The sequence below is a fragment of the Diorhabda sublineata genome, chromosome 10 (genome assembly GCF_026230105.1).
Source record: "Diorhabda sublineata isolate icDioSubl1.1 chromosome 10, icDioSubl1.1, whole genome shotgun sequence".
Classification (NCBI taxonomy): Eukaryota; Metazoa; Arthropoda; class Insecta; order Coleoptera; family Chrysomelidae; genus Diorhabda; species Diorhabda sublineata.
In genome coordinates, this window is record NC_079483.1 from 3,603,609 (window position 1) to 3,631,591 (window position 27,983).

The 27,983-nt window shown below is 31.9% G+C and overlaps 2 protein-coding genes across 2 annotated transcripts; one reads left to right on the forward strand and one right to left on the reverse strand.

Annotated features, from left to right (window-relative positions):
- Positions 1-44: 44 nt before the first annotated feature.
- On the reverse strand, positions 45-14,580 carry LOC130449249 (xylosyltransferase oxt). The gene is made up of 5 exons (XM_056786939.1): positions 13,814-14,580; positions 12,977-13,119; positions 11,143-11,306; positions 6,277-7,618; positions 45-5,583 (listed from the first exon to the last, which is right to left on the reverse strand). Exons 1-5 carry the CDS (start codon positions 14,434-14,436, stop codon positions 5,138-5,140), a joined length of 2,718 nt encoding a protein of 905 aa, XP_056642917.1. The 5' UTR covers positions 14,437-14,580; the 3' UTR covers positions 45-5,137.
- Positions 14,581-14,978: 398 nt separating this feature from the next.
- On the forward strand, positions 14,979-27,930 carry LOC130449250 (ras-related protein Rac1). Its single transcript, XM_056786940.1, has 4 exons — positions 14,979-15,317; positions 18,923-19,175; positions 20,069-20,203; positions 23,091-27,930. Exons 1-4 carry the CDS (start codon positions 15,283-15,285, stop codon positions 23,244-23,246), a joined length of 579 nt encoding a protein of 192 aa, XP_056642918.1. The 5' UTR covers positions 14,979-15,282; the 3' UTR covers positions 23,247-27,930.
- The last annotated feature ends 53 nt before the right edge of the window (positions 27,931-27,983 follow it).

Genomic DNA, 27,983 nt, shown 5'->3' on the forward strand with positions numbered 1-27,983 from the left:
GAATATTTTTCGGAAACTTGGAGTGAAAAGAAATAAAAAAGGTGATATGGTTGTTTTTATTGTTCAAATTTTTATTATCATACTGTATATACAACAATTTTTGCTATAAAAATTCTATCATTTTTTACTTTTATCACTTTTTCCGTGTTTTAAAAAAATATTTCCAAAGGGTGTATCATTAAGAATGATAGTAAATAAAAAACACACATTAGGGTTGTTATCAAGTGTACTTTTGGTACATTCCTTGCAAACTTATCCACATGATGTTTTGCCAAACCTAGCAAATGAAAAGTAGAAGTAAGAAAGGGTTCTAATCGTAATTTTTAAAAAATTATTTTTACTCTAAAATATGACACTTACAGCTAAAGAAAGGTCATAGGTGCCAAATATTAAGTTGTAATGGGGTTCAATAGATGGAGACATCATTTTCTCACAAAAGTCCCAACTGTTATACTGGCGAACCTAGTGCTTATATCTGATCTGTTGATCTCACTTCTTTTAGAAAGATCAGAATGTGGGATGGATGTAGCTGCCGAAGATCTTCGTCTTCTATTTCATACGCTTCCAGGTGTAGTACTCTAAAGGTCTGTAGTAAGAGAGAATGTGGATTGAGGTTTCATCCTCTGTTAAACAGACACTGCACGCCGTAGTATCTGCTAAGTCTAGTGTTTTCAGGTGTCTGTGTCTGTAGATCTACTCTGGTTATAGATTCCCAGGATAGTCTTTGTCTGTATCGACCCCTGTAGGTTGTCCCAATAATTGGTTTTGCTCCTATCTACCTTCTTTTACAATGCTGTTGCTATTGTTATGTAGCTGATACCACAGAAGGGTTTAGGTCCTATGAAGATCTTGTCTGCCCCTGCTTTAGCGACACTCCAATGTGTCCCATAATCCATTGTAGGGTAATTTTTTTGCCTGGCTCGTTTAATTTTTCTAGGCAATACCAAACGAGCTTGGATTTTATGATATTGGAGCTTAAAGCTCTAATGGCTACATGGCTAGTGGACAGTAGGCTATTGCGGTAGGCTTTCAGAATGTTTGGTACACTCCTATTCCAGTTCTGTTTGCTGCTTTAGATCCTTCCGTATACTATTTAATGGCATTTCTGTTTATTTCTTATATGGTGTTTTAATTCCACTTATAAAGCTTAGAATTCAAGTAATTTTTTTTCCAAGCTAAACTTTTTGATGTATCTTGAGTTATGTCCCAGGTTTGGTAATTATATAGGTACGGTTATTCTTTGGTGATTACTTCTCTTAACCTTCTAAGTGATGTTTTTTCTGCTACACTTTCCAGTACTATATGAAGAGGTGGGAGATGTAGAATTACCTTTAGTGCAGCTGTTGGGAACGATTTCATGACCCCGGTTGCACACATGCAAGACAGTCTTTGTACCTTAGAGAGATTGTTCCTAATTCTAATAATCCAAATGATTCAAATGTTAACGTTATACTTTACGAAACACACAATGATGCCAAAAATAAGCAACAAGAAAGCAAAGGACTGAGTAAACCATCGTAAGCTTTTAGTGAAAATCAAAATCTTGTCAAGAGAAAGGAATTTTTGATTCATTTTCACAGCAATGGGGAGCACTAAGTGAAAAACAAATGTGATTTCCCATTTCCTGACGTAGTAAAGATGAATTCATATAATAATAATCAAGCACATATTACGACTGAGAAAGGTACGAGGTTCAAGAATGCAATCCTAGAAGAAAACATGAAAAGTGCGGTGCATAAAGAATGTCTCAAAGCTTACATCCACTTAGAATTAAAAAGTTCTGATATATTAGAAAAGACTCCAATCGGTCGTTGCATACCTGAAGCTAATTCTTTATAAGCTAAAAAAATTGGAAATGTACATATTAAATCATTTCACTAACTATAAATACAGTGAAAAAAACGTTGATACTTTTTAGGTCTGAATTATCTTGTGGCTTAACAACTAAAACTGTACTTGAGATAGGAAAGATGATCAAATAATCATCTTGGATCGCTTCTTTCTTTCACATAAGTGTCTTACGCATGAAAGAATTGAGAGATATGGCAAAGGCAAATAGTCTCTAGTTGGTGAGTCTACCTGAGTATCATGATATTCGTTGGACTAAATTCACCAATCTATTAGTGGTAGCTATTTTACAATCATAGAATGTTTGTAATGGCGAAGAAAAGGAAGCTCAAGAGTATTATAATTGGCCGACCAGCATAAATAATTTACGTTTATTATCATATTTAGCTGACATATTAGAAGTATACTCAAGATATCAGCAAAATCTTTAAAGATATACGACCTCGTTATTAGATATAACGAAGTACACGAATAAAGTGTGTAAGATGTTGAAAGAATTGGAAACGAAACCTCTTACCGGTGGTTGGGTAGCAGCTTTGAATGAGCAAATTATAAACACTAACGAAGTTTTTACTGTAAAAGGAATGCAGTTAACAGAGATGAAAAGTCGTTCAGTTAAACATAATTTGTACGTGTTTGAGAGAAGAAATATTGTAGCTATATGTTTTGAAGCTTTAGAATCGTTGATAAACTATACACAGCAAAGGTTCGTTCGTTTTGCAAATAGTTTGGAATTTGTTAAACGGTGACTCGAATAATAAAGAAATAAATCAATAAAAGTAACGATTGTTATCAAACAACCTATGATAAAAAAACTAGTAAATGGATCTCCTGTAAAAAGAAGAAATTCCGAACGACTCAAAAGTTCGTTTAGAGACCTAGAGAATAATCGTTTTGGAATCAGTTCTCACGATTACAAGTAAATTAATCCGGGGTCCAGAGCGTTTTAGTGTATTTTGGGACCTTCCTTATTCCTACTCTTATAATTTTTTGAAAAAGCTTTACTGGGTCACTCATTTTTTATAAAATTCCCTCAAATTATTTTTGGCCACAACAATTCAATTAATTCAGTACTGACAGATCCACCAGACCAAATCTTATTTCACTCCAGTCCAGCTCTGACATTTTCGATAAATTTTGAGATACAATGTGAATATCTGAGCTGGAGGAATGTCACATTTTTATTTTTTATTAATTATATAAGTTTATATGAAAAAATTTCACCCTTTTAATGGAAAAAGTGACAAATGTGGAAAATTTTTTGTAATCAGTCGATATCGAATTAAAAAATAATTGAGCACCAAATGTTATCACATTCATATAAGGCGAAAAGTTGGATCAATATGCACAAATCGAAAACAAAACCTGTCTCTACGATTTTTTTTTTGACACATTATATTGAATACAAATTATTCCCTTATAACATGGCCATTGTTATTGCATAATCGGGACAGTTTGATCAAACACCAACCAGGAGAAAGAACAGTTCAAAAATAAAAAAATCACAGAACGGCCATTCTGTAGAATACTAACAGGGGTCTAGGATGGGAACCACAAAAATTTTGGGCGTTAAAAAGGACGATGTTAGGGGGTTGTACAAGTATAGTTCAGCCCCACGTATGACCACTGATGATGTGTATGCGCACTTTATGGATAAAGGGAAAAACTTTGCCCATTGCCTTTATAATAATTTTTTATATATTAATTTATATTTAGCGTTTGTCTAAACAGTTTTCAAAGATTCTGAAGTGTTTTGGAATTACTTGTAACGAGACTCAATGGGTTAATCTTCTTTTCTCTATAACTGGGTCATTGTCCTTATGGTTAAGTAGTAATAGAATATTCTGGAGTGTTCCTGACTGTTCTAAAATTCCACAAAGCAAAGTCCGATAGGTTGTTCGTTGTTTCTCTATAAGTTGCCCTTTTCCCATATTACTAAGCAGTGTTTACATATTCTGAAGTGTTCTAGACTGATCTGGAATTACTTGTAACGAGGGTCAATGGGTTAATCTTATTTTTTCTGTAACTGGCAGAGGATGTTCATATTGACCACAGTCAATATGTTATTTCTTCTTACCGCCATAAGGCAATGACACATAAAGTAATTTAGTTTTCATATAAATTTTTAAAAAGTTTTTTGTGTCAGTTTGCTCACAAAATAACGGCGACGGTTTCTCCATCGTTAGTGCTCACAGAAATTTACCCGAAATTTTTGGAGATTTAAATGCAAAACCTATTGGCAAATTAGGAGAAACTTAGTCCAATATTCTGACTATGTCTTATTTTAAAAAGAAAACTCTAAGAATCAGGAATCCCTCGAAATGGTAAAAGAATGCATCCAAATTGTTAAGAAATAGTTGGAAAAGCTATCAGTCAATAAAGGAAACTAGAAAAGTCGATGGAACGGTCGAAAAAGAATTGGTTAGAAGAAGCCAACGAAAATTGTTACGTCTCTGTGGTGAAAAGTGTAGATTGAAGTGTTTTGAAAAATTTTCAAGGCGGACAAGATAAATTTGACTCATTTTGGAACATGGCAGACTTTATTGTTGAAAATATCGAGACTGTTAGACTGAAATGTCGATATGAAAAAAAAATTTATTTCCTTCGTGGTACCGAAAGAACTAGGTTCTGCAAATAACTCTTTGTGGCTACACTAGGTATCAGTGACAGGAAGAACAAAGAAATAATGATGGATATGATTTTATTTCTTGCGATATAAGAGGAAAGCACGATAATCACTCAGACGTCTCGCAAGCGATTAAAGAAAAAATCCGAAAGCATATTGCATGGCACGAACCTCGAAAGAAAGATGGAGCTAAAAATCTAATGGACCTCTACAAAGAAGAAATCATTGAATATGGTAATTATAAAAAAGATCAATGAGAACTGTGCGTCAAGTTTAAAAATTCAAGTGACAAGAAAAAGGAAAAGCTCAGTATGAGAGCCACATGAATAAAAAAGTGGTATCCAGGATTGAGATGGATAATAAAACTAATAACATGGTTGCTGTATTCGACATGCAAGTGGTATTGCCGTGTCCTAGAGGCAACGTCTCGACATTTTATTACATTTAATTCAACAATCTCAAATGTGAAAGAAAGCATGCTGACTGCTATGTGTGGCATGATGGCCAAACCAACCGTGGCTCTAATGAAATAGCCTCATGAGATTGGAAATATTTGGAGTATTTACATGAAACTAATGTCAGAATGATGTTTTGGAATGATTAGGTACGATTATAGAGAGAATCGGTTTTGCTATTTCATATTTATGCTTACTGAATAAACATTTACCAAATATCAAAAGCTCTGGTGGTCAAATTTATTGTTCCTATGGCACTCTTAGGATCAAGAGCAAAAGAACTCCAATTACTCTTATGGCAACTATCTACTAGTACACCGCACGTTTTTTCGTATTCCGTCAAATTCGCACTCTCACACATTTTCTTAATTCTATAAAATTCGAAAAACAGTTCGTCTACCCATTTGGTAAGTTCCGATCCGTTCTTTTTCGAATTCGTCACACTTTTAGCTTCGAAATTTTGTTTTTGTTGAGCAACCGGTAGAAACTTTTCGAAAGAATTTTTAAATTCCTTCTTATCTTTGGAACCACCATGCAGATATGTGATTTGATGGGTTTTAATTGGTGATCCATTGAAATATTCTAAAGGAAACACTGGAAATTTTGTTTCCGCAAGCTGGGTATTTTTGTAGAGAATTTTCACAGTCCAAATTCCTAAATAAAAATAAATATTAGTCTCTAATATATATTTATATTAAAATAAAGAGTTTGATTGCTAGATTTAGAGATTTAAAGGAAACTCTCTCCAAGTAGAAAACCAAGAAGAATGACGGAAAGATTTGAGGAAAGCATTATTACAATGAATGGATACAATAAAACAACGATGAACTCATAAAGACATATGAAATACTCGGTATATTTAGATGCAAAATTACTATAGATACTCTAGGTAGAAGAAACTTGGTAGGTCATTTAAACCCTGTTGCATATTGTAACAAAAATGCAACTACAAATGATAGAGATTTAAAGGAAAATCTTTCCATTTGGAGGACCAAAAAAAATTGTGGAAAGATTTGACGAATGAATTGTTACAATAACTGGATACGATAAAACAATGATGAACTCATAAAACATATGACTGTTCCTAAAATATTGAGCCTATTTTTTTTAAATGGCATACTTTAACAACAAAAATTATTACTCTAGATGAAAAAAAAACACGTAGTTTATCAAATTTATTACAACATTTGACTCATTCAATTTTATAAACAAACAAAATAATTTTAACTGGATTTCAAAGTTTGGTACACCAATTATTATCAACACCAGACTTTTAGAAATTGAGATAACCGTCCCCAGTCCCACTATATTTATTAATTTGAAAATTTGAAAATTTTTCGAACTCACCGGGTAAAACGGGTTGTTTAATACCAGACTTGACAAAATTTGTTAAAGAAGAACCTTCGACGGAGAATTCGACAATTCCATAGATATTCCCGTCCGGTGCTATCCATATTGATGTGAGATTATAAAACTTGGATCCAGGTGTTTTGAAGAAACTATAGATCAGTACAGGTTCGGATAGCGGTGTAATTACCCTGAGGAAATTTCTAGAAAGTTGTTCTTTTTGATCGTAATCAGTAGATACCATTAGAACTTCTAAATATGACATTAACGTAGAATTTTTAGATAAAACATTTTTATCGACGGGTTTAACGGCTATTTCCAAATTAAGTGAATTAGAACTATCGTATTTGAATAGAGTATACCGATAACTATCATTATAATGATACGAAGTTATTTCTATTAGAGCTTCTAAATCGCAAGAATTATTGAGCGTCTTCGAAACTAGTCTTCTGATTGTATTGCTCAAAGTTAATAAACCGTCATCGTGTGACATTCCCAAATCTTTGGAGTGGTAGATATTTTGCCAATAGGCGTGTAAATTTGGGACGTCCTTCGTGGGTACTTCCACACCGTGTAGCCACAATTCCAATTGTAAAATAACGGCTTGGTTTACTATAGGCTCGAATTTTCTGGCAAAGTATAACTGTTTCGGGAAGGTGCTTGTTATTCTAGACCAATCATCCGGTCTAAAATTATTAGGACTACATCCGCACCAATCCACTATGTGTTTATATTGACATTTGCATCCTAATTTTCTCTTCCAGTTGGTTACATGTAAATTATTATCGATGTAAGTGTCGCAGAATTTCGAATTTCTTAAAGATGTGTGGAAAAATGATTCAGCGGGGAGTAATGTATAATTGAATATCTTCAATAGACCGTCGATGAGTTCGTCCGGTTCGGGATCTGCAACGTACTGTACGAAATTTTTCGATAAAGCTATCCAGTCACTACCCCCGTCTAATTGCACCCCCGATGGTAGTACTCTATCTCCTATCCGCCACATTCTGTATTCGCACTCGACGAATGTTTTATCTAATCCTTGTTTTTGTATAAAACGTTGTACTTCTCTACCGTGTGACTTGACGAAATTTTTATTCGTGTTTAAACTTAGAAATTCCGTGAGTTTTTGTACTGGTTTCACCGGGAAATCGCTTTCACTCAAATTTATCACGAAATCCCATTTCCAATCATCTATATTTAATAATTCCCACATACAGGATCTTAGCATTTTTAATAGAGAAGCACCACCCCATATTGTTGCAAATCTTTTTCTGGTCAGGCGAACGTTTGGCAAAATTTTTTCCAATGGCAACAGTTGACGGTAAAGATAATCTTGTCTCTAAAAATAATAATTAGTCTAGTCAACGAGTTCAAAAACTTGAAAAATAGAGATAAAGGTACATAAAAATATCAGCGATAACTCATTCCATTCGGAATGTTTTTGCAGGATTTATAGAAGCTGAAAGCTTAACCGGAGATCAAATATTTAATTTCGATGAAACGGGCCTTAATTATAAAATGTTACCATGTAAGAGCCTCGCAGCTAAAACTGAAGTAGCAGCCCCAGGTTACAAACGTATCAAAGAAAGAGTCACGATTTTGGCCTGCAGTAATCATCAAACCACAAAATGAAACTGGCAATGATAGGAAAGACGAAAAATCCTAAGGCGTTTAAGGGAATTGCAAAACATGCTCTGCCGGTAAAATATTTTAACCAAAAAAGTGCATGGATGAGCAGTGAAATTTTTACAGACTGGTTTTGTACCATTTGTACCATCGACTGAGAAGTATTTAAAAGATAATAATCTTCCTAAAAAAGCAGTTTTACTACTAGATAATGCCCGAACTCATCCTGATGCAGGAGAGCTTACAGATGAGGATATAAGAGCCATTTTTCTCTCTCCTAACGTGTCTGCGATTTGTCAACTAATAGACCAAGGTGTTTTGGAAACACTTGAAAAGAAAGTATCGGAGAATGCTACTCTCGACCCTCATACAAGAATTGAGGATGGCCAAGACTTAATCAAGAAGTTGAAAACCATAAATCTGAAAGATGTGGCCTATTCTATTGAAAGTGCATGGGACACAAACTTTTGCAAAGTCTTGGAATAAGCTGTTGGGTGAGGACGAAAAAACGGATGAAAGCATACCAGATGAAATCCAAGAAAATATTTTGCCCTTAATACAACGTATCCCTGGATGTGAGGAAGCATCTTTGCTTGAAGTAAGAGAATGGCTTTTTGGAGATGACCAGTATGAAATTGTCACACTTGTTAATAGTGATGATGCTGAAGATGTTGAAGAACCTAGACTGTTGAGCCCCAAAAAGTAGCACATAAAGAAGGGGTAAAAATGTTTGAAGCAGCCATTAGATACGCTGAACAGCCAGAAGAAGTCAGAGTTGTCGACATTATGATGCTCCACAGACGGCGAAACTTGGCAACAAAGAAGTGGGATACATCAGGACGGCAGAAAAAAATCAAGTTTTTTCCACTCATCCTGAACTCTCCCTTCCTAATTGTCTACAGTACATAAATCAATAAAATTAAATTGGTTCGAAAGGTTATTTTAGTATTTTATATTCCATAATTGATATTTACAGTACTGTATGTAATTTCTGAATCTGTAGAGTTAGCGTATACGGTAATATATACTTTCTTTTTTTTAAAACTGCTTCAGGAACAGTACCTTTTATGTACAACTGTATATATATATATTTTCCTTGTACTTTATTTGTTATTTTTCCTTTCTATTGTATTGTATTGCTGCATATCATGTTTACTCAATAAATGTACAAGAAAAATATTACAGTAACAGTGCAATACATTAAATCTATTTTTTATTATTCGCCATTTTAGCTTATCCGCCCTTCCGCCGACCCGTTTATGGCGGATAATCGAGACTCTACTATATGATAAACAATTTGCAGTGAAACATATTTATTGAACTTTTTTCCACACTGAGCTACTGACAAATATCACGGCAGTGCGTCGAACGATGAATGAACGTTGCTGGGTACCCAGTCTCACCCGCTACCCTACTCCTCTATTTATCAAAATATTAATAATTTAGGCAACACTCAATGTTATTCGAAATTAAATCTGTTGTGCATTTTATTGATAGCGCCTCAAAATTAACAGAAAAATCTCAGTTTCTGTCATTCACGTCTAAAATTGTTTCAATAGTTTTTTTTAAACCAAATTGTCACTTTTTCGTTTAATTAAATGTAAGTAGCTCAATTATCATCAATTATTTTGGACGAAGTCTTGCAAGTTGGAATTTCTGGAACCGTTGGTGATATTCAAACTGACCACTCTGTTTACACTACCACTACACTAACACTCACAATTACACTGTCTGACGCGCGGTTCGATAACCAAGTTATCGTCTTTCAGAGACTGAAGGTTAATTAAAACTTTAGTTTACCTTCCGTCTCTGAAGACGATCACTTGGTAATCGAAACGAGCGTTAGACAGTGTAATTGTGAGTGTTGGTGTAGTGGTAGTGTAAACAGTGTATTCAGTGTTTAGAAACGTCTTGATTTTTTGTTAGGTCCGAAAGTTTTCAAATAACCCTCGTAAAAAGAAATGCGAAGAAGAATGAATTCAAATCAAATGAAATAACAATATTTTTCTGAATCTGAAGACGTTCAGACTTGTTATTCCACTGGGGTGATTATTGAAGAAAATGATTGCAAATATTGGGATAGAATAAAGAACAAAAAGTGAATAAACAAGAAATAGACGGATTGATGTGAGGAAGATGAGAATGAAGACAGGTATATTATTAACGAGCAAAATAATGAATGATAGAAAACGCTATGAGAAAAAGAAGAAAGGAAAAAATTGATATACACAATTAAAGAACTTTGAATAAAAAGAAAGGAATTTTAGACGAATTGGGAACAGTAGAAGAAAAAGTACAGAGGAGAAAATAGGTACAAGTGGGACATCAAATAATTGGGTTGAAAAAAATAGTTGAGAAAGAAATAATAAGAAAGAATACAAGTCAAATAAAATCACAGCCTTGTGCCTAATAAACTAAGTGGGTACCAAAAAAGTGATGAAAATTAACCATACAAGAAGAACGATAGGCAAAACTAAGTGAGGCAAAATAAAGAACGGAAAATTAGAGAAGTAAGAAACCAAAACTTATAATTGATAAAAAATGACAGCCCAATTAGTATAACAGATGATCAAATTATGCCAGATAGATTAATTAGAAAACTAATGGAAACAGAAAACATAACTAAAAATGAAGGGCAACCAATGAAGAAACAAATAGACCAAATAAAGGAGCAAAAAAGAAAACAATTTTGGAGGAATTTGAAATATGGTAAAAGATAGAATACGGTGGTAGAAATGTGTACAAGTAGGATCAGACCTTCATAGGACACTTGACAAGACGAAAAGAAAAAATTACATAAAGAGAAATTCAAGTCATTCGAAACTATTCTGATTGTGAAGACTTTCTGTACTTGGCCTTGTTGTTCCATTGTTCCATTGATTTGTTGACAATAACAAAATGAGTGTCAAGTCTAAAAAAATAGGGAGATTTTAAGCTCATTTGAAGACTATCAACAACGCAAAACCAAAAATACGTATAATTTCAACTTTATTAACAAAGTTGATTTTTTTTATAATATAAAAACTATATAAGGAAATTAAAGACAGAAAAGTTTTATAAACATTCTTCTCCTTTGCTTATTTCCCGAAAAAATTAACAGGTTAGCATACAAGACAAAAAAGTGTCGTTCTGCAGATATAAAAGAAATAATATCATCTCAATAATATAATTTTTTTCCAATAAAAATTTACAATAACATTAAATTGATTTAAGAAAGTACAAATAAAGTAAACTTACCACATCTACATGTATGTAATAGTAATGATCAGTACTGTATAATATTTTCAACAATCTTTTTACTTGCCTTAATGCTCTACCATTCAGAGTTAAAAGAAAAACTATTTTTACCATTTTCATTTGTCTATTGGTAGATTCCATATTAGCAGTTTGGGCAATAAATCCTGAAAATTACAAATATCTTGTATTTTTTGAAGAGATAAATAAAATGTGAATCATACACATAAATTCCAGTGAACTGTCATTAGATCATTCCCTAAGTACAACCAGAGCTATAGAGGAAACTTTGGAAAGGTATCTAGATAGAGGAAAATCAGTTAATGGAACAATCTACAGGAAATAAAAGTCTTGTTGAGGTTTTGCCGCCTCAATGGACACCTGAAAACTATAGCATGCAGATTCTATTAAGTAGAAGAGGAAACCTCTATTTCAAACTACTGAACTCCAGAGCATCATACCTAGGAGCATATGTAATAGAAGACGAAGATCTCTGACAGCTAGAGCCTTCTCACATTCTGAACTTCCTAAGAGAAGTGGGATTGAGACATCAGCTGTAAGCAGTGAGTATCTCCATTTCTACTGAACACGCTATTTACACTACCATTACATCAAGATTCGAAATTTCACTATCAGGTTCTATTGAACACACTGTTTACACTACCACCAAACTAACATTCACAATTACACTCTGGTTCTAGTGAACACAAGGTTTACACTACCACTACACTAACACTCACCATTACACTGTCTAGGTCTACTGAACACACTGTTTACACTACCATTGCACCAACTTACACTGTTGGGTTCTATTGAACACACTGTTTACACTACCACCAAACTAATGTTCAAAATTAAGCTCTAGTTCCCCTAAACACACTGTTTGGTTACACTACCACTACACCAACATTCAAAATTACACTGTCTGATTCTAGTGAACACACTTATCATATTGCCACTACACCAATACTCACAATTACACTGTATGGTTTTATTGAACACACTGTTTACACTAACACTACACCAACATTCACAAATACACTGTCTGGTTCTATTGAACACACTGTTTACAATACCACTACATCAACACTCAAAATAACACTGTCTGATGTATATTTTGATAACCAAGTTATCATCTTTAGAGACTAAAGGTGAACAATGCACAGTGAAAGCAACTTTAAACTACTGGAATAAAAAGCTTCATAGAGACCTTGATAAGAAACTGTTGACCAGACCATAACCGAATTCGCCAGTCAGTTAATTTAAATGTTGGTGTTAATTGTGCGAATATTGCATAACACAGTAGTATTAAAAAATTATGAGACAAAAAAGTATACTAATGAGTAGAACATTAGAATCTAAAATTTTACGCATTAGTTAAATTAGGTTAGAAAAAATTGCTCATTGATCTCCATGATCAGATTGTAACAATAATAAAATACTCTAAGTGTGTGTTTTCTTCATAAAAAAATTGTATCTTTGTTTGTCCAACTTTGCTCCTTAGACCATTGAATATAAGTAATATCTTTTAGACATTTTTCTCCTTTTATTATAAAAATGAGCTTCCCATCACATTCTAATGCTCAATAAATCTCTAAAGACAATTAAAACGCTAAATTAGAATAAAGACTTTCCAATTTTTTTTAGAATGAAGTGAGACCATGAAAGATACATTGATCCATGAGTGGAAGTTATTTAGGTAGAAAATGAGGCATGTTGTTGAACATTTTGGTTCAATTCAATTTTAATTAATTTTGCACACAGAAAACATAAAAATTCACTCATGAAAACCATAATTCATCCTAAAATAAACTTTTATATAATAAGATTAACTCACTTTTAATACCGGTGTGATATATATTGGTAGTATAATATCCACCACATGTTGCATGTGGATCTCCTGGACATTTCAAGTTGCAAGATGAATCGGGAATTTTTGATGTTAGAGGTGGTTCATCTACTCCGCAAAAACATTCATTCCTACAAAAATCAAGAGTAAAATTGCTACCAGGTATAAGTACTGCCTACTATATAAAAGCTCAGATGTTTTTAACCGTTCAAATAGAACATCAATCTGTTTGGCAGATATAGTTTACAAATTTGGTACAAAATTACACTAGAGAGTAAGTGAAGGGGTAGTCTAACCCTATTCTTCACTGATACCAAATGTTCACTGCCTTCACCTGGCTACCTCAGAGACTATATCCAATGAAGATTATTCATTCAACATTCATATGAGTGTGGGAGATCTGTTGTATCTACAGTTATTGTAGCAGCCCTGATTCTAACCAGGCTTATAAATCTTCATTCATTCTGTCATATTATTATTATTCTATCTAGTTTCACAAATACAAGCTGTTCACATAACCAGCATCTTTTCCAATGTTATAACAACATTCTATTTATAGAATAATTAATTTTATAATTTATAAGGTTCAGTTATTGATACATTAATTACCTATTAACTGCCTAATGTGCTAATTAAAAAAAATAAGATGAGATAAATAAATGCCTTCAAATATTGAGTGAGTTCACAAAAAAGAGGCTAAATTCCCATATTTGTCTGTGAGATGGATGCTTTTCATAATGCAAAAAAAACAGAAATCATGTTCTATCTGAAGAGTTAAAAAAAATAAAAAATCATTGATTAGATACTATGTAGACTTATACTTACGAGTACTGTACTCCAGCATAGGGAAATCCAGATTGTAAGCACAACTTCATACAATACTTGGGAGAATTTTCATTTTTACTAACTCCATAGTAACCAGTCAATAATCTAAAATTCTTTTCGTCTTTAAAACAGCCTAACTCTTTACCAGCCACAAATTTTCCAGTAGGACACGATCCTTTAAGTTCTTTGGGGTAGAAATCGTTTTTAATGATTTGGCAAGTAATGTTTGATATAAGTTGTTTACATGACTGAGTTTTAGCTCTGTTTATTGCAGAAACTGCTTCTTTTGATGATATTTGACAAACAGGCACAAAATTTAAATCTTCGGATTTTAATGAATAAGTATGATTGGTTTTATTTTTAAGTTTTTGTTTTTTAATAACTGAGCTGGTTTCATAATCTTGGTTTGCTTTCAATCTATTTGCAGAGTTAATTTGAATTTCAGATTCATCATCAAAGTTTATAGACAGCCATTTGTTATCAATAGGTTCAACTATAGTTTTATTAAGGGCTAAAAATTTAAGGGCCAGGAATATCTGGAAGGCTAGAATCACTGTTCCAATGATGAAAAATGTTCTGTACCTTCTAATACACTTAGTATTTTTTGAGTTACCTTTGATCATGACAAAACCTTTCAACAATTGACTCCGACAGTTTCAATAGTTACATTTTTGTGTATGTTTCACTTGCATATTATAAACAAACATTATTTACATAGTTTTTTGATAGCTCATATTCTGTGATTAATCTTAGATCACCTAACCTATAAACAAATTGTTCTATGTCACAATCAAAAGTAGACCTATAGTTGATCTGTGGTCATTGTTTCATGTTAATGGAAAAACATATTTTTTGACTTTTCATTAATATCAGAAATATAATTTTTAAGTTTATTCTGTGAGTCCTCTTACTAAAATTTTTCATTCAATAATGTTACTCAAAAAGTCTTCTGTCTCAAATAATTTTTTTTCTTCACATTATCGTATTTGCTATATTTCTATAAATCCAATCTGGTATTTGTTTGATTCTTAATATCTCAAAAAATTATGAAATTTTACAAAATTGAGATGTGACAGCAATAATCCTAATGATAGAGAAATATAATCGAAAGAAGAAAACCGAAACGACGTTTTCGATGGTTTGGAAGAATAAATTTTTCCTTGGCATATGATGTTTGTTTGACAGTAGGCGCAGTTTTTACCATAGGTTTGTGTGTGGTCGTGTTTAGGAATTCGATAGAAAAAATAATTATAGTTTCTTATAACTAACCAAATAAAGAGTAACATGAGATTGTGATGTGTGGAAATTAAGAGGAAGATTCATTTTTTTATGATCCCAGATATATCAAGTAACGAAGTTACAAGGTGGCCTAATATTTGACACATCACACACCCAGATACAGTATAATATTGCTTTAATTAATATATCCTTAATTGATAGAAACATTCGTTATCAATAAAGATAACGAAATGCAGGCCATCAAGTGTGTGGTGGTTGGAGACGGGTAAGCAGTATTTATTTTTTTAATTTGTATTCTACCTGTTGTAGTAACCTTGTTTATATTGAACATCCTTGATATTTATTCCATAAAATATTAGGTATTTCAGCAAAACTGTTCAGTCAATTTTAGAATGTTAATTAATTGAACGCGTCTATCTTTTCATATCACTTATTTAGATATATTTATGTTCTTCACATTCTATAACTTATTTGATTCAAAATCGGAAATATACATATTCAAATAAAGTTTAATCAGTATTGACTCATAGTTCATGGGTATGATAAGGAAGGCTGATAACTTACTGGGAATTACATATATGCAATGTTCACATCAGTAGATAACTTATAAGAGGAAGTTTTCTCAACTCACATCTCATCTTCAGCCTTGTAATTTAATAGCATAATAAATTTTTAGAAACATAAAGGAAATTTATATCTATTTTCAAGGTATCTTATGATTATTTTTCAGTTACATAAAAAGTAATAGTACTTATTAGTTATAATTATATAAAAAAAAATACGTGCCCTTGATTAGGTTGAATTTATTTTTTAATTTTAACAATCACAGAAATGGTTGACTCTCATTTCTACTCAATTTCATTACTTCTAACAAAATCTTGAATAAATTGAAAAAATTCTCTTTCAAAAGCAACTAAAATGAAATAAACTTTTTGATGTTTCACACATAACAATGAATATAAAACTGGTCATTTTGAGGTAGACCTATATTCAATAATTGTACAACAAATTACCGACTTGCCTACATTCACATGACAATTTGTCAGCTCAAATGAAGTTAGGTCTACTTCTCAAATGTGCTGAGTTTGAATTTTTTATATATTTATTTATAAATTTAAAATAAATTATACATAATGTGTTGAATCATCGTATTAAAAAAAATCAAGAAAATTGAAATTGAATTTTTTTTAAATTTCTCTTTAAGAGTGCACAACTTTTTTCTTTTGAATTCCCCTAATTTTCAATATGCTCTCAGATCTATATTTGCCAGGTAGAGCTGGTTTTCCTCTTTTTCGAGGGTTCTTATTTTAATATATTTTTTGTCGTCTCTAATAGGCATACTTTGAGCTGACTATACAATTTTAAAGTCCCGTTATCTACTGTATTTTTCTAGAGCATTCAACTTACATTCTCTGCTATATTTCTTCTGTTCTAATTCTATTTTTTGTAAGTAGTGAACATCTTAAATAGTCTAGCTCAATAGTTCTTATTTCAGATTACATTTTGAAAGATTCTTTTTTTAGTTTTCCTTGGTAATTGTATTATTATATCAAAGTATAGACTTATTTAAACAAATTTTTTTGCAACAGATAACAGTGAAACAATAGATGAGTTACCAACAAAATTATACATTTGTTTGGGAAAGATTCTATCTTTACTTTCATAAAATTTTGGAGTATAATAATTTTTTTTAATCTTTTTAAAACAGCTTTTGACAAGAATATTGTAAATAGTTCTGCTAGTGTAAATGGAGTTTGCTAACAATGTCATATACGGTTTTTAATTTATGCCAATTAAAATTTATTATTCTCAAGTTTTCTTTCCAGATTGAAAAGCTGCTAACTAGAGCATAACGTTTATTACACTATAGTAATAATATTAATTTATGGCACTTAATTAAATATTGTATTTTAATTTAGTTTATTTTATAAAAGTAGCAAATACTGCTTACATAATTTCCAAATTATCTCGTCCTCCATAGTCCATTTTTATGAATGAGAGAGTAATAATATAATGAAATAACATTTGTACAAATGTAATAAATCTTATTTTGGGTGTACTCTTATATTTTCACCTAATTAACCTGCTTCTAACTTCTATATAGCCGAAGATAAAAAAGTGTTTTATTTTTTTATATATATTCATTGTGTCATACTGTTTTATAGGTATAAGGTCTTAAACTTTGATTTTTAAACAATCTCTCTTTCATAAAGAATGATTTTAATATAAAAACTCACCTATTTAAGTAGAGCTACTTCTAACAAATCCAAATTAAAATGAGAATCAGATGAACTGTCGCGATATTCACAATGAGTGGCTCAATCATTTCATCAGTAATACTGTCCTACTTCCACATTTTCTGTTCTTCGTAATTGTATGATTAACTGCTTTTTCCCAGTTTTTAGGCTTCACATCATCTACAAACTCCAAAAACAACTGTTTAATATCACTTATATTGAAAGAATTATTTTCCCTTGAAACTTCTCTTTTTATCTGTACTCACTAACCAGTTCAATCTGGTTTAGTTCGCAATGATATGGTGGAGATCTAACCACCGTCATTTGCCGATTTTCTGCAATTTCATACTTTTTGAATTTTTATTTATGAAAGGAACATAGAACCAGTATGGGACTTAATAAATCCAATCATTTGGTTGTGGGCATCTCCACATTTGATATCGATTAAAACCTTTAACGTCTACTACGCGAAAGTAACAATCAACCAAATGATTCGTAGGCTCTATCCAAATCATAGGAATACCAAGTCTAATCCAGAACATTCTCCCGTTTTTCATTAACTTAAAGCGTCATAACAGGAACCCATGGTTTACCTATTTTGTCCATTTTGAAAACGGAATATTCAACATTAGTCTCTCTGACTAAGTCTGTCATATTTCTTTTTTGTTTTTTTGGTATATAAACACCGCAAATATAAATGAACAAATCTTGAAACTTCTGGAAACTCCATACACAAAGCAGTAATGGTGAATCTGCGGTTTTCTTTAACCATTCAGTCAATTCGTTGAACCAGGTCATCTGAAACGACAGATTTACGCCCCTCATCATGCACATCAATCACTTCACTCCGGAATCAAAACAATCATCATCTAAGTGGACTGCAGCTGGTGAAACACGTCCAAAGCGTCCAAAAGCACAACAGTCAACTGGAAACGTTATGGCGCCAGTGAATCAATAGCGAATGCTACATAAAGTTGTTGGATCGTTTGAATGTAAAAATCGACGAAAAACGACCTCATATGTCAAAGAAAAAAACCACTGTTTAACAAGACAATGCATCGGTTCAAAATTATATGGCAACGATGGTTGAATTGAACGAATTACACTTCGTATAGCTTTCTCATCCACCATGTAGTACAGATCTGACTCCCAGTGACAACTGGCTGTTTGCCGATCTCAAAAAAATGTTCACAGGTGAAAAATTCAGCTTAAATGAATAAGCAATTGTCGAAACTGAAGCCTACTTTGAGGCAAAAGACAAATCCTTTTACAAGCACGGCATCTAGAAGTTAGAGAAGCGTTGGAATAATTGTATTGCTCTTGAAGGAGATTATATTGATGAATAAAATCAATTTTTGTTGTTATTTCTGCGGCAGTCCTTGTGGTGTAAATTTCCTTAAAAAAAATTCATGTTAAGGAATACTACAGTTCTACCTTCCATCAACTTTATTGGTTTCTGAATTTGACTTGATACTTATTTGGTTTTCAGTGAAATATGCTTAGAAAACTTGAATAAAATCTAGAAAATTACAAACCTAATTATGTATGGATCCAGTCTTGACATTTGTTTTTGACCTTTTCCTTCCAATTCATAGAATAACATTTCAAGTATCATATTTAAGATTTGTTTCAGAGCTGTTGGTAAGACATGTCTGCTGATCAGTTATACTACCAATGCGTTTCCCGGTGAATATATTCCCACAGTTTTTGATAACTACTCTGCTAATGTAATGGTAGATGGAAAACCCATCAATCTAGGTCTATGGGATACAGCAGGACAAGAAGATTACGACAGATTGAGACCTTTATCGTATCCTCAAACAGATGTATTTTTAATTTGCTTCTCTCTTGTTAATCCAGCTTCATTTGAGAACGTAAGAGCTAAGGTATGTATACCTCTAAAAATTTTTGACTACTGGTTACATGTCTCGATGAATTTAGTCACATATTGTTTTCGGGCAAAAATTACTTTCGATTTTTCTTTCTATTACTGAACCCACATTATCAACGTTACTTTGTGTACGACTACTTTATTAAATATTTATGAGATACAGTGAAACCTGGATAAGTGAGAAACCTCTATTATTCAGAGTTGCAATGAGGTCCCAGTTCTTTTTCATTAAATTACCTCTGTTAGTGGGACTTTTTGAACCTTGTTCAATGATATTTGAGTTATAAGACATCAATTTTTTATGGAAAACTATTTATTGACATACCATAATGTGGAGATGTTAGTTTTACAGCAAACTAAAAATATACAGCATGACGAAATATTGAAGAAACAATTAACGATTTGTTGGAATAAACAATATATTTGAATGAATATAATAAATCGAATGTCATTTTTTTTCTTACATGATTTTTTGGGCAATAGCTATGTAAAAGTTCTAGACTGATAAAGAAATTTCTTATTTCTATCTTTCATCTGTTCCTTGAATTTGAGTTGATAAAATTCTCAATATTGCTTTGTTATGGATGAAAGAAATGTCTCATTAAAGATAAAAATCTTTTTGTCTCTAACTGATTTCATGCACATAACTTCAACTTCTCAAACATATCTTGAATTTAATACAAAACCAAAATTACTTTGTCGCCAACCCAATAATGTTACACTTGTTGAACAGTATCACTCTTTTTATAACTAGTTATGTAAATAATTATTGTGTCTCTAGGTAGTTGTGTGATCAGAATTGCTCTGACATTGAGTCAACATCAAGCTCAAATCTATAAAGATTTCTAATGTCGCTTTAAAATAATTATATTTTTTAAATGATTTCAGTGGTATCCAGAGGTACGACATCATTGTCCCAATACGCCTATCATATTAGTAGGCACAAAACTGGATCTTCGGGATGACAGGAATACAATTGAAAAATTAAAGGATAAAAAACTTTCACCTATAACATATCCACAAGTGAGTATAATCTATATAAATGAATTGTGGGTAATTTTGACTTTATATCATCTAAAAATGTAATTTTTGGAAATACCAGTGGATCTTGTTCAAGTGCATGCTTAATATAACGTACCTCATTATAACGACTCAACCCAAAACCTTTACATGAAGAATGACAGAAAACATTTTCAAAGTATTGAATTTCGAAATTATTTCAGAGGTGAATAGTAGAAATCTTTTATTTTGATACATTTTACACCCCTCACTTATGATCGGAATCTATATTATCGGCGACTATGGTAGATTTCTACCTGACCAGAGGTTCGCAGTTGGAAGGGAGGATGGTGCCACTTAGCGTTCGCTGGGGAATGTTTAATTACATGTACGGAATAGCGACGCGACTTTGTCTTCAGTTCGGGTCTCAAGCCCGAACGAGGGTTGTTAAACTGCTCTGATGAGACGTAATGACGTCGAAATTAGTCAGTAGTTACAACCTCTCTTTGCAATTGTGAGCCAATGGGGATATTAATATCGACAAAAAGGACGATTGACATCACGCTCTTCATAGGAGATGTAATTCAATATTTGTCGAGGCATTAGCCAGGAAAGTAGTTGGTTTCTCCCTTGAAGAATGACAGAAAACATATCTTCCAATTTCTAACTAGCATCTATACCTATCCTGCCATAGGTCTTCTCTCCAACTTATTCGTGGTCTTCCTCTTCTTTTCCCTTGGGTTTCCACTTTAGGATCTGTTTTGGTATTTTCTGTAAATTAATTTCGCTACTATATGTTATAATGCTTTTGAGGATCGTGTCATATATTCGTTGTTTGTTAACTTTAGGTATTGTGTGGTCCCGTCATATTTCATTCATCATAGATATAGCTTCTCGGTCCTGTATATTTCCCTTTTTGATAACTTTGTCGAGTGTTCAGTTTTGTGTTATTTTCCTAAATACTTGTATTCCTCTCAGTATTTTATTTGTGTTCCATCCTCCAGGTGGATGCACTTACATTTAGTTTTTTACGTATAATTCGAGACCTTCATTTTATTTCCGCATCCTGAGTGCCTACTCCAAATAGATCTTAAATAGTAATGACGAGATGCTTTTATTAACCCATTTATGCTTGTTCCAGCGTTGACTACAGCTTGCTAAGTGGTACACTGTCATATGTCATTTTTTGTCACATCACATTATAGATGGTCTACTGTGGATCTGCTGGCTCTGAATCCAACCAGTTTTTCCGCTTCAAGGTCCTTAAACATTCTTTCAATTTTGGGTTTCAATATTTTGCTGTTAATTGTACTAGTCACTGCAATACCTCTATAGTTTTGGCATTGGTCTCTGGGGCCTTGCTTGTAGATTGTCGACATTAAAGAGAATCTCTTTCCCTTGCTCTGCGCCTTCATACGTTTCTGGAACATTTTTTTTATATGTTCTTATAATGTGTCTGTCCCTGCTTTAATAAGCTTAGTGAAAATATTGCCTGGTCCAGGAGATTTTCCTACATACTTCCTCGATTTCTATTTGACTGCTCCTTGGTTGAGACAAAATTATATTTATTCAAGTATTCTCTTCTATTTCAAATTCTGGTCTGTTCTCAGTCAATAGGCCCTTGAAGTATTGTTCTCACTATTGTATTCCTATTATCAATGTTTTTTCTTTTGCATTGTTTTATCTCAATCTTTCTAAAATTTTTTTTCCTCCCAAATAGTTATTTAGATTCTGACAGTTTTTCTCTCTAGCTCATTTTTCTTTTGGGTTATTCTTTATCTTACCATCACTTAGGATTCTTTGTACTTTGTTTTATCACTCTTAGTATTTGTTCTTAAATATCTGTGATATCTACTTTTATATTCTATGATTTCCTCTTCAATTTCATTACCCCACCGGTGCGGTTTCTGTTTTACCTATTTCCATTGAATCTTTCCAATGCTGCTTCCGCAGTTCCAAGTATGCATTTTTTATATATTCATAATGATCTTCTATGTTTTTAAAGTTATATATTTCTTAGTTTTTCGTCTAGGTGTTCTTTGTATAGTTTTTTCACGCTGTCATGTTCCAAACTGTTTAAATTGTAGCATATTTGTTTTATGTTTTGTTTCTTTTTGTTTTTGGAAAATAGTGAATACAAATTATTATATAAACAATTTAAACCCAAACAGTTTGAGTACTATAATCGAGAAATATGCCTGGTTATAATTACCTTCTGCAGGCATCTTTCAGCTATTAAAAAAATTTATAGTCATACCTTAGATTTTAAGTTGTTTTATTAGTAACTGGCAAGTATGGTTGTCATTTAATTACAGATAAGTGGATACATAATTCTACTTATTTGATATACTACTATAATAGTTTGTTTAACCTATTCTTGATTGCTGGATTATTTACATCAGTCTCAGAAAGATACATGGCAATGAAATTAGAAAGAAACTATCAAAAATGTGACGGCAATTAATTCTGATAGTCAAACAGCTACACATGAACCCTCATGTCAACAAATCAAAGCTGAGATGAGAGTGCCGAAGAAAACTTTATGGAATAGACAAGAATAAAAGAACTATTGAATATAGTTTCTAGAGGCTGGAAATCCAAAAAGTATTTGGATCTACGTTTCTCATTGGATTCCTTACAGAAACGTCTCAGCAAGCACCAGATGAGACTAGATCTGGCCCAAACTAACAAGTGGAGACTTTGTGAAAAAGAGGAGCCAACCCAGATTCTGAAGCTCTTCAAAATTCTGGATTTTTCCATGTCAAAAATAGTTCATGTTGAAGTGTCCTGTAACTTCTAGTTAAATCTATTTATCTATAGATTTGTACCCTTAATTTTTTCAAGTCAGTTCAATCTGATTTAGTTACTTCACTGTATGTATAGAAAAATTAAAATTAAATTACGATTTTAGGGCTTGGCAATGGCGAAAGAAATCAGTGCAGTAAAATACCTCGAATGCTCTGCTTTAACGCAAAAAGGATTAAAGACAGTATTTGACGAAGCCATTCGAGCTGTCCTTTGTCCAGTAATGCAAGTAAAACCAAAACGCAAATGTGTCATCTTGTAATTATATTAATATTAAACAAAAACAAACAAAAAAAAGAAATAAATTTGTTGTGTTAATTTTGAACCAGATCGCATTGTAATATTTGATAGAAAAAATAACGATTTTTCGAGAAATGTTTTTGTACTTACATTTCAAAAAACCAGATGCGAATGGGTTCAAAATTATTGGGAAATTTCCAAGTGCCACAAATCTTTTTGGTACTAGTTTCTGTGGAAACTTATTTTGATATTAAATAATCCTTATTGCTTCAGTTCAGTGTATATAAAATTATCTGAGACTAGTTTGTATCAGTAACTTCTTCATTAGCTTTATTTTATGCACCTATTTTGAGTACAGGCCTCTCTTAATTCCTCTAAATATTTCTATATTGCGTCTCTGCCACTAATTGTTCTACCAACCATGGTTTCCATTTTTGTTCTTCATTTTTGGAAGTCTAGGTGACAAGTACTTCAAATGTCCCAAGTAATCTGATAAAATTCGTGGTTATATTAATTTGCAGTAGCTAATTTTCACCATGCAATTTTTATGAAAAATGAGACCTAGGTTTTAAAAATGATGAATTTCTGCAGCATCGTTCAGATGACCTACAAGTATATCTAAAGTGTCCATGTAAGTCTGGTGTTAATAATAATAAGCGCACCAAGGTTTTAACATCCAGTTAAAATGATTTTGTTTGTTTATAAACTTGAGTGAGTGAAATGTTGGAAATAATCTGATAAACGACGTGTTTCTATTCCTCTAGGGTAATAAATATTCTTGTTAAAGTCTATCATTTATAAAAAATAGTCTCCTTGTTTTAGAAACAGTTATTTTTTATATAAATATACCGGGTAGTTCATATGTCTTATGAGTTCATCGTTTTTTTATTTTATCCATTTATTGTAATAATGCTTTCCTCAAATATTTCCGCTATTTTTGTTGGAACTTTACTTGGAGAGAGTTTTCTTCAAATCTTTCATTTGTGGTTGCATTTTTATTACAATATGCAGCAGAGTTCAAATGACCTACCAAGTTTCTTCTACCTAGAGTGTCTAAAGTAATTTTGTATATAAACATACGAAGTAGTTTACATGTCTTATGAATTCATCATTGTTTTATCCAATATTATTTACTGTAACCATACCTCCCGCAAGTTTTCCACCATACTTCTTGGTCCTTCACATGTACAGAGTTTCCTTTAAATCTCTTCATCACCTTGTGGGAAGTCTGCTTCTGAGAGCATCTTAACTTTAACGCCATTCCATTATTCTTTGGTTCATTTATGATCCATGCTTTTAGCAACATCTCGAGACCAATTCAGTCAATTTGCTGTGAGGCCTGTCTTAAACCGTTTTATAATGTCAAATTATTATGTTGCGATCTCTTTTTATTAGAAATAGAATTGTTAAAATATGTATTTGACCAAATAGCTTTAACGGAAATGTAGATACATTTATTAAAAACTCCATATTTTTAATGGAACTATTGTGTTATATATTTCCATTTCACAAACTTAGTTCTCAATAATTGTTCTAGTTGCTTCAATAGGGGATATTATTTTTTGGCTGCTATTTTTCAATTTCAATAAACGTGAACATGTTTATCTACTATCAATATTTAATGTCCAGGTTACAATGACCTATTTTACACCAAGAGAAGTGTCAAGAAGCCTAGGAAAAAAATACAGTAATCCCGGTATTTACCTTTTATCTTGGGTTTTGTTTTCTTTTCACTTGTCATGGCTTAAAACTAGAAATGTCGATGTATCATGTCCTGAATCATTTGTTTAACTGTTAAGCTGGTCAAAACCATAGTAATTGTTGCTACATTACCAATAAAATTGGAAGATGGTCAGTTAATGGGTATGGGGCAATTATTGGTGTGTTTACCTTACAAGGAAAACGATCCTTTTTCAGGCCAACGCAATTTTCGACACATCCATAAACTTCTTTATAAAATTGTTGATTATCTTATTGATAAATCTTGATAGTAGATAAAATTTTATACAATATTTGTATCTTAAATTCATATTACGATAGGTGAGGGGTATCATAATAAGATTTTACATTTACTTATATTGTAAATAAAAGTTGTGATTAATTATTATTATTAATAACGGAAAATATTACAAAAAGGTTTGTGTCGTATCTGAAAAGCACAAAATAACATTAAAAACCTGTGCATAAATGTGATTGTTTTTGAATGGTTTTTAAGTATATAGCAATTATGCAGAAAGTTGTTTATAATTCTTTCTTATATTGATACATTTGAACTACTTTTCGTATTTCCTCTTCTAGACACATAATAAATATTTTTTGTAATGAAATTATCTTATATTTATGGCATTATTATATGGATTTTACTAATTGAAAAATTATAGCCAATGATTAATTTGTAATATTTTTTTTGTTCCTGTTAGAGGAGATATGAGAAGTTATTAGAGTGTATAGAGTATTGTATATCTAATTCTTAAGTGGATATTGATATCGACGTCAATATAAAATACTAAGATTGTTAACTTGCCTGGCTAAAATTTAGGTAAAAAAATGTGTTCAGTAAAATTAACGAGCAAACAGGTGTATACAGTTGGATCAAACATAAAAATATTGAGAGAAAAAAATGTATTTTTTCGTTTAAGCTGTATATTTCGTTGATTTCTTTATTTGTATGTACAAAAAGTAGTCATATTTCAGTATAACATACACCAATAATGTTATTCTCATGGTAAAAACAACAAAATTAATGAATTTATGTTGGACGTTGCATTAAAAATTTTTAGTTTCTTGCGCTCCATTTTTATCTCTTATCATTTTTAATCATAAACATTTTTCTTTCTGCTTCTTGTGAAAACTTTGTTTAAGATTTTTCTGCTTTAAAAATTCTGTCTTTTTAGGTTCTTTTGAATAAAAGGAAGCAGGTCAATTAATTTGTCAACTTTCCTTAAGATGTTTGGTGGCCTTCCAAAGAATTGTATAACTTTATTGGATAGTGGACAGCCTCATCTATTGATTTATACGCGATATCTTCACTGAGCAGCTTCAGTTTGCTGATATTTTGCTAAAGAAGTTCGACTTCGTGAATGGACCGAATGTGCCTAATAGATTGTTTAAGTAGTCTAAAATCATCTATAACTATCTCAATCGAGTGTACTTGACAGCTTCACAGAAAGTGAAAAAAATATGTTTAAGTTCAGTCAACTGAATATGTTTATTACATTGTTTCAGGAGTCTAAAAGTATCTTCCTAGAATTGCATTTCTGATAAAACCACTTTAGATCACATTGGTTGGTTATTGACAACTTGTTTAGCAGAAGAGTAAAGAAAAGTAGAAAATCGACTTCATGAATTGAGTGAATGTACCTGATGCAATGTTTTAGTAGTCTAAAACCATCTTTGGGACACATTGGTTAGTTGTTGACCACAGGTTCCTCGCCTATAACTGTGTTGATTGATGTGTACTTAACAGCTTCACAGAAAAGTGAAAAAAATTGTAATCGACTTCATGAATGGATTGAATATGTTCAATACATTGTTTTAGGTGTGTAAAATCATCTTCCCAGTATTGCATTTATAATAAAACCACTTTAGGTCATATTGGTTAGTTATTGACAAATTGTTTGGCAGAAAGAATAAAAAAAATGGAAAATCGACTTCGTGAATAGGCCGAATGTACCTAATGTATTGTTTAAGTTTTCTAAAACTATCTTTAGGTCATATTGGTCAGTTGTTAACAGCTTGTTGGTCAGAAGAAATAAAAAAAGGCGAAAATCTGATTGTACCTAATGCAATGTTTAAGTTCAAGTTGTCTAAAAGGAAAGTGAAAAAAAATGAAATCGACTCCATGAATAATAAAACCGGTTTTGAACACATTGATTGGTTGTTACCTGCTTGTTCCTCATCTACAAGCGATGCCAGTATAATTTGTACAATATGGAAAATGACATTTTTTATTATGTATCTAATTGCTTACGTTGGAAAAGTTGTTAGTTATACGGTTTTATTGAAACCATATTTGTTTTTTGAATTGCCTCTTGATTAGGGTAAAAATTTCATTGTCCTGGTATAAATGGATGTTACAGTCCTTAAAATTACAGCTTAAACTGGAAATTACTCAGTTATTTTAGAAACAATTTGGATCTGACGCGATAAAAACTTTAGATCGCCACTACAACAAATTTAGAGGTTCCCTTAATTTGTGAACTTTGGTTATTGTTATTAAAAATATTTGATTTTGGAAGAAATGGAGAACATTATTTTGTAAAATGGCTTTTTTATATACATAATCATGTAAACTCTTGTGATTTCTAATTTTAGATGAAAATATATAAAACAAAGATTTTCCGGGGAAACAAAAACATTTAAGGTAATTATGACAGACAGAGAAATTTGATAATTTTTAATACTCTGTGGAAATAGAATGGTATGTTCGATGACGTTTCAGTATTATCAGACTTTCAGTAGTTCGTAAGGATTTACTCTGTCAACGTTTCATAGTCCTTAAATTATTTTATATATTATAAATTATAGGATATGTATACAATTGACGTTCTCCATTTTTTGTAGCCAAACTACTTTTAAACTTAAACTTTAAGGTTATAAATTATGTTACGTTTTTTAGTGGTGAATTTGGATTCTACAGAAAAAGTATTTTTTATAGAACACTGAAATATGTTAAATTTTAATTAACAATAACATTATTAATTGTACTTTTCGTTTTATTTCAAATGTAACCACTGGTGGATTTACATACTTTGGGGCC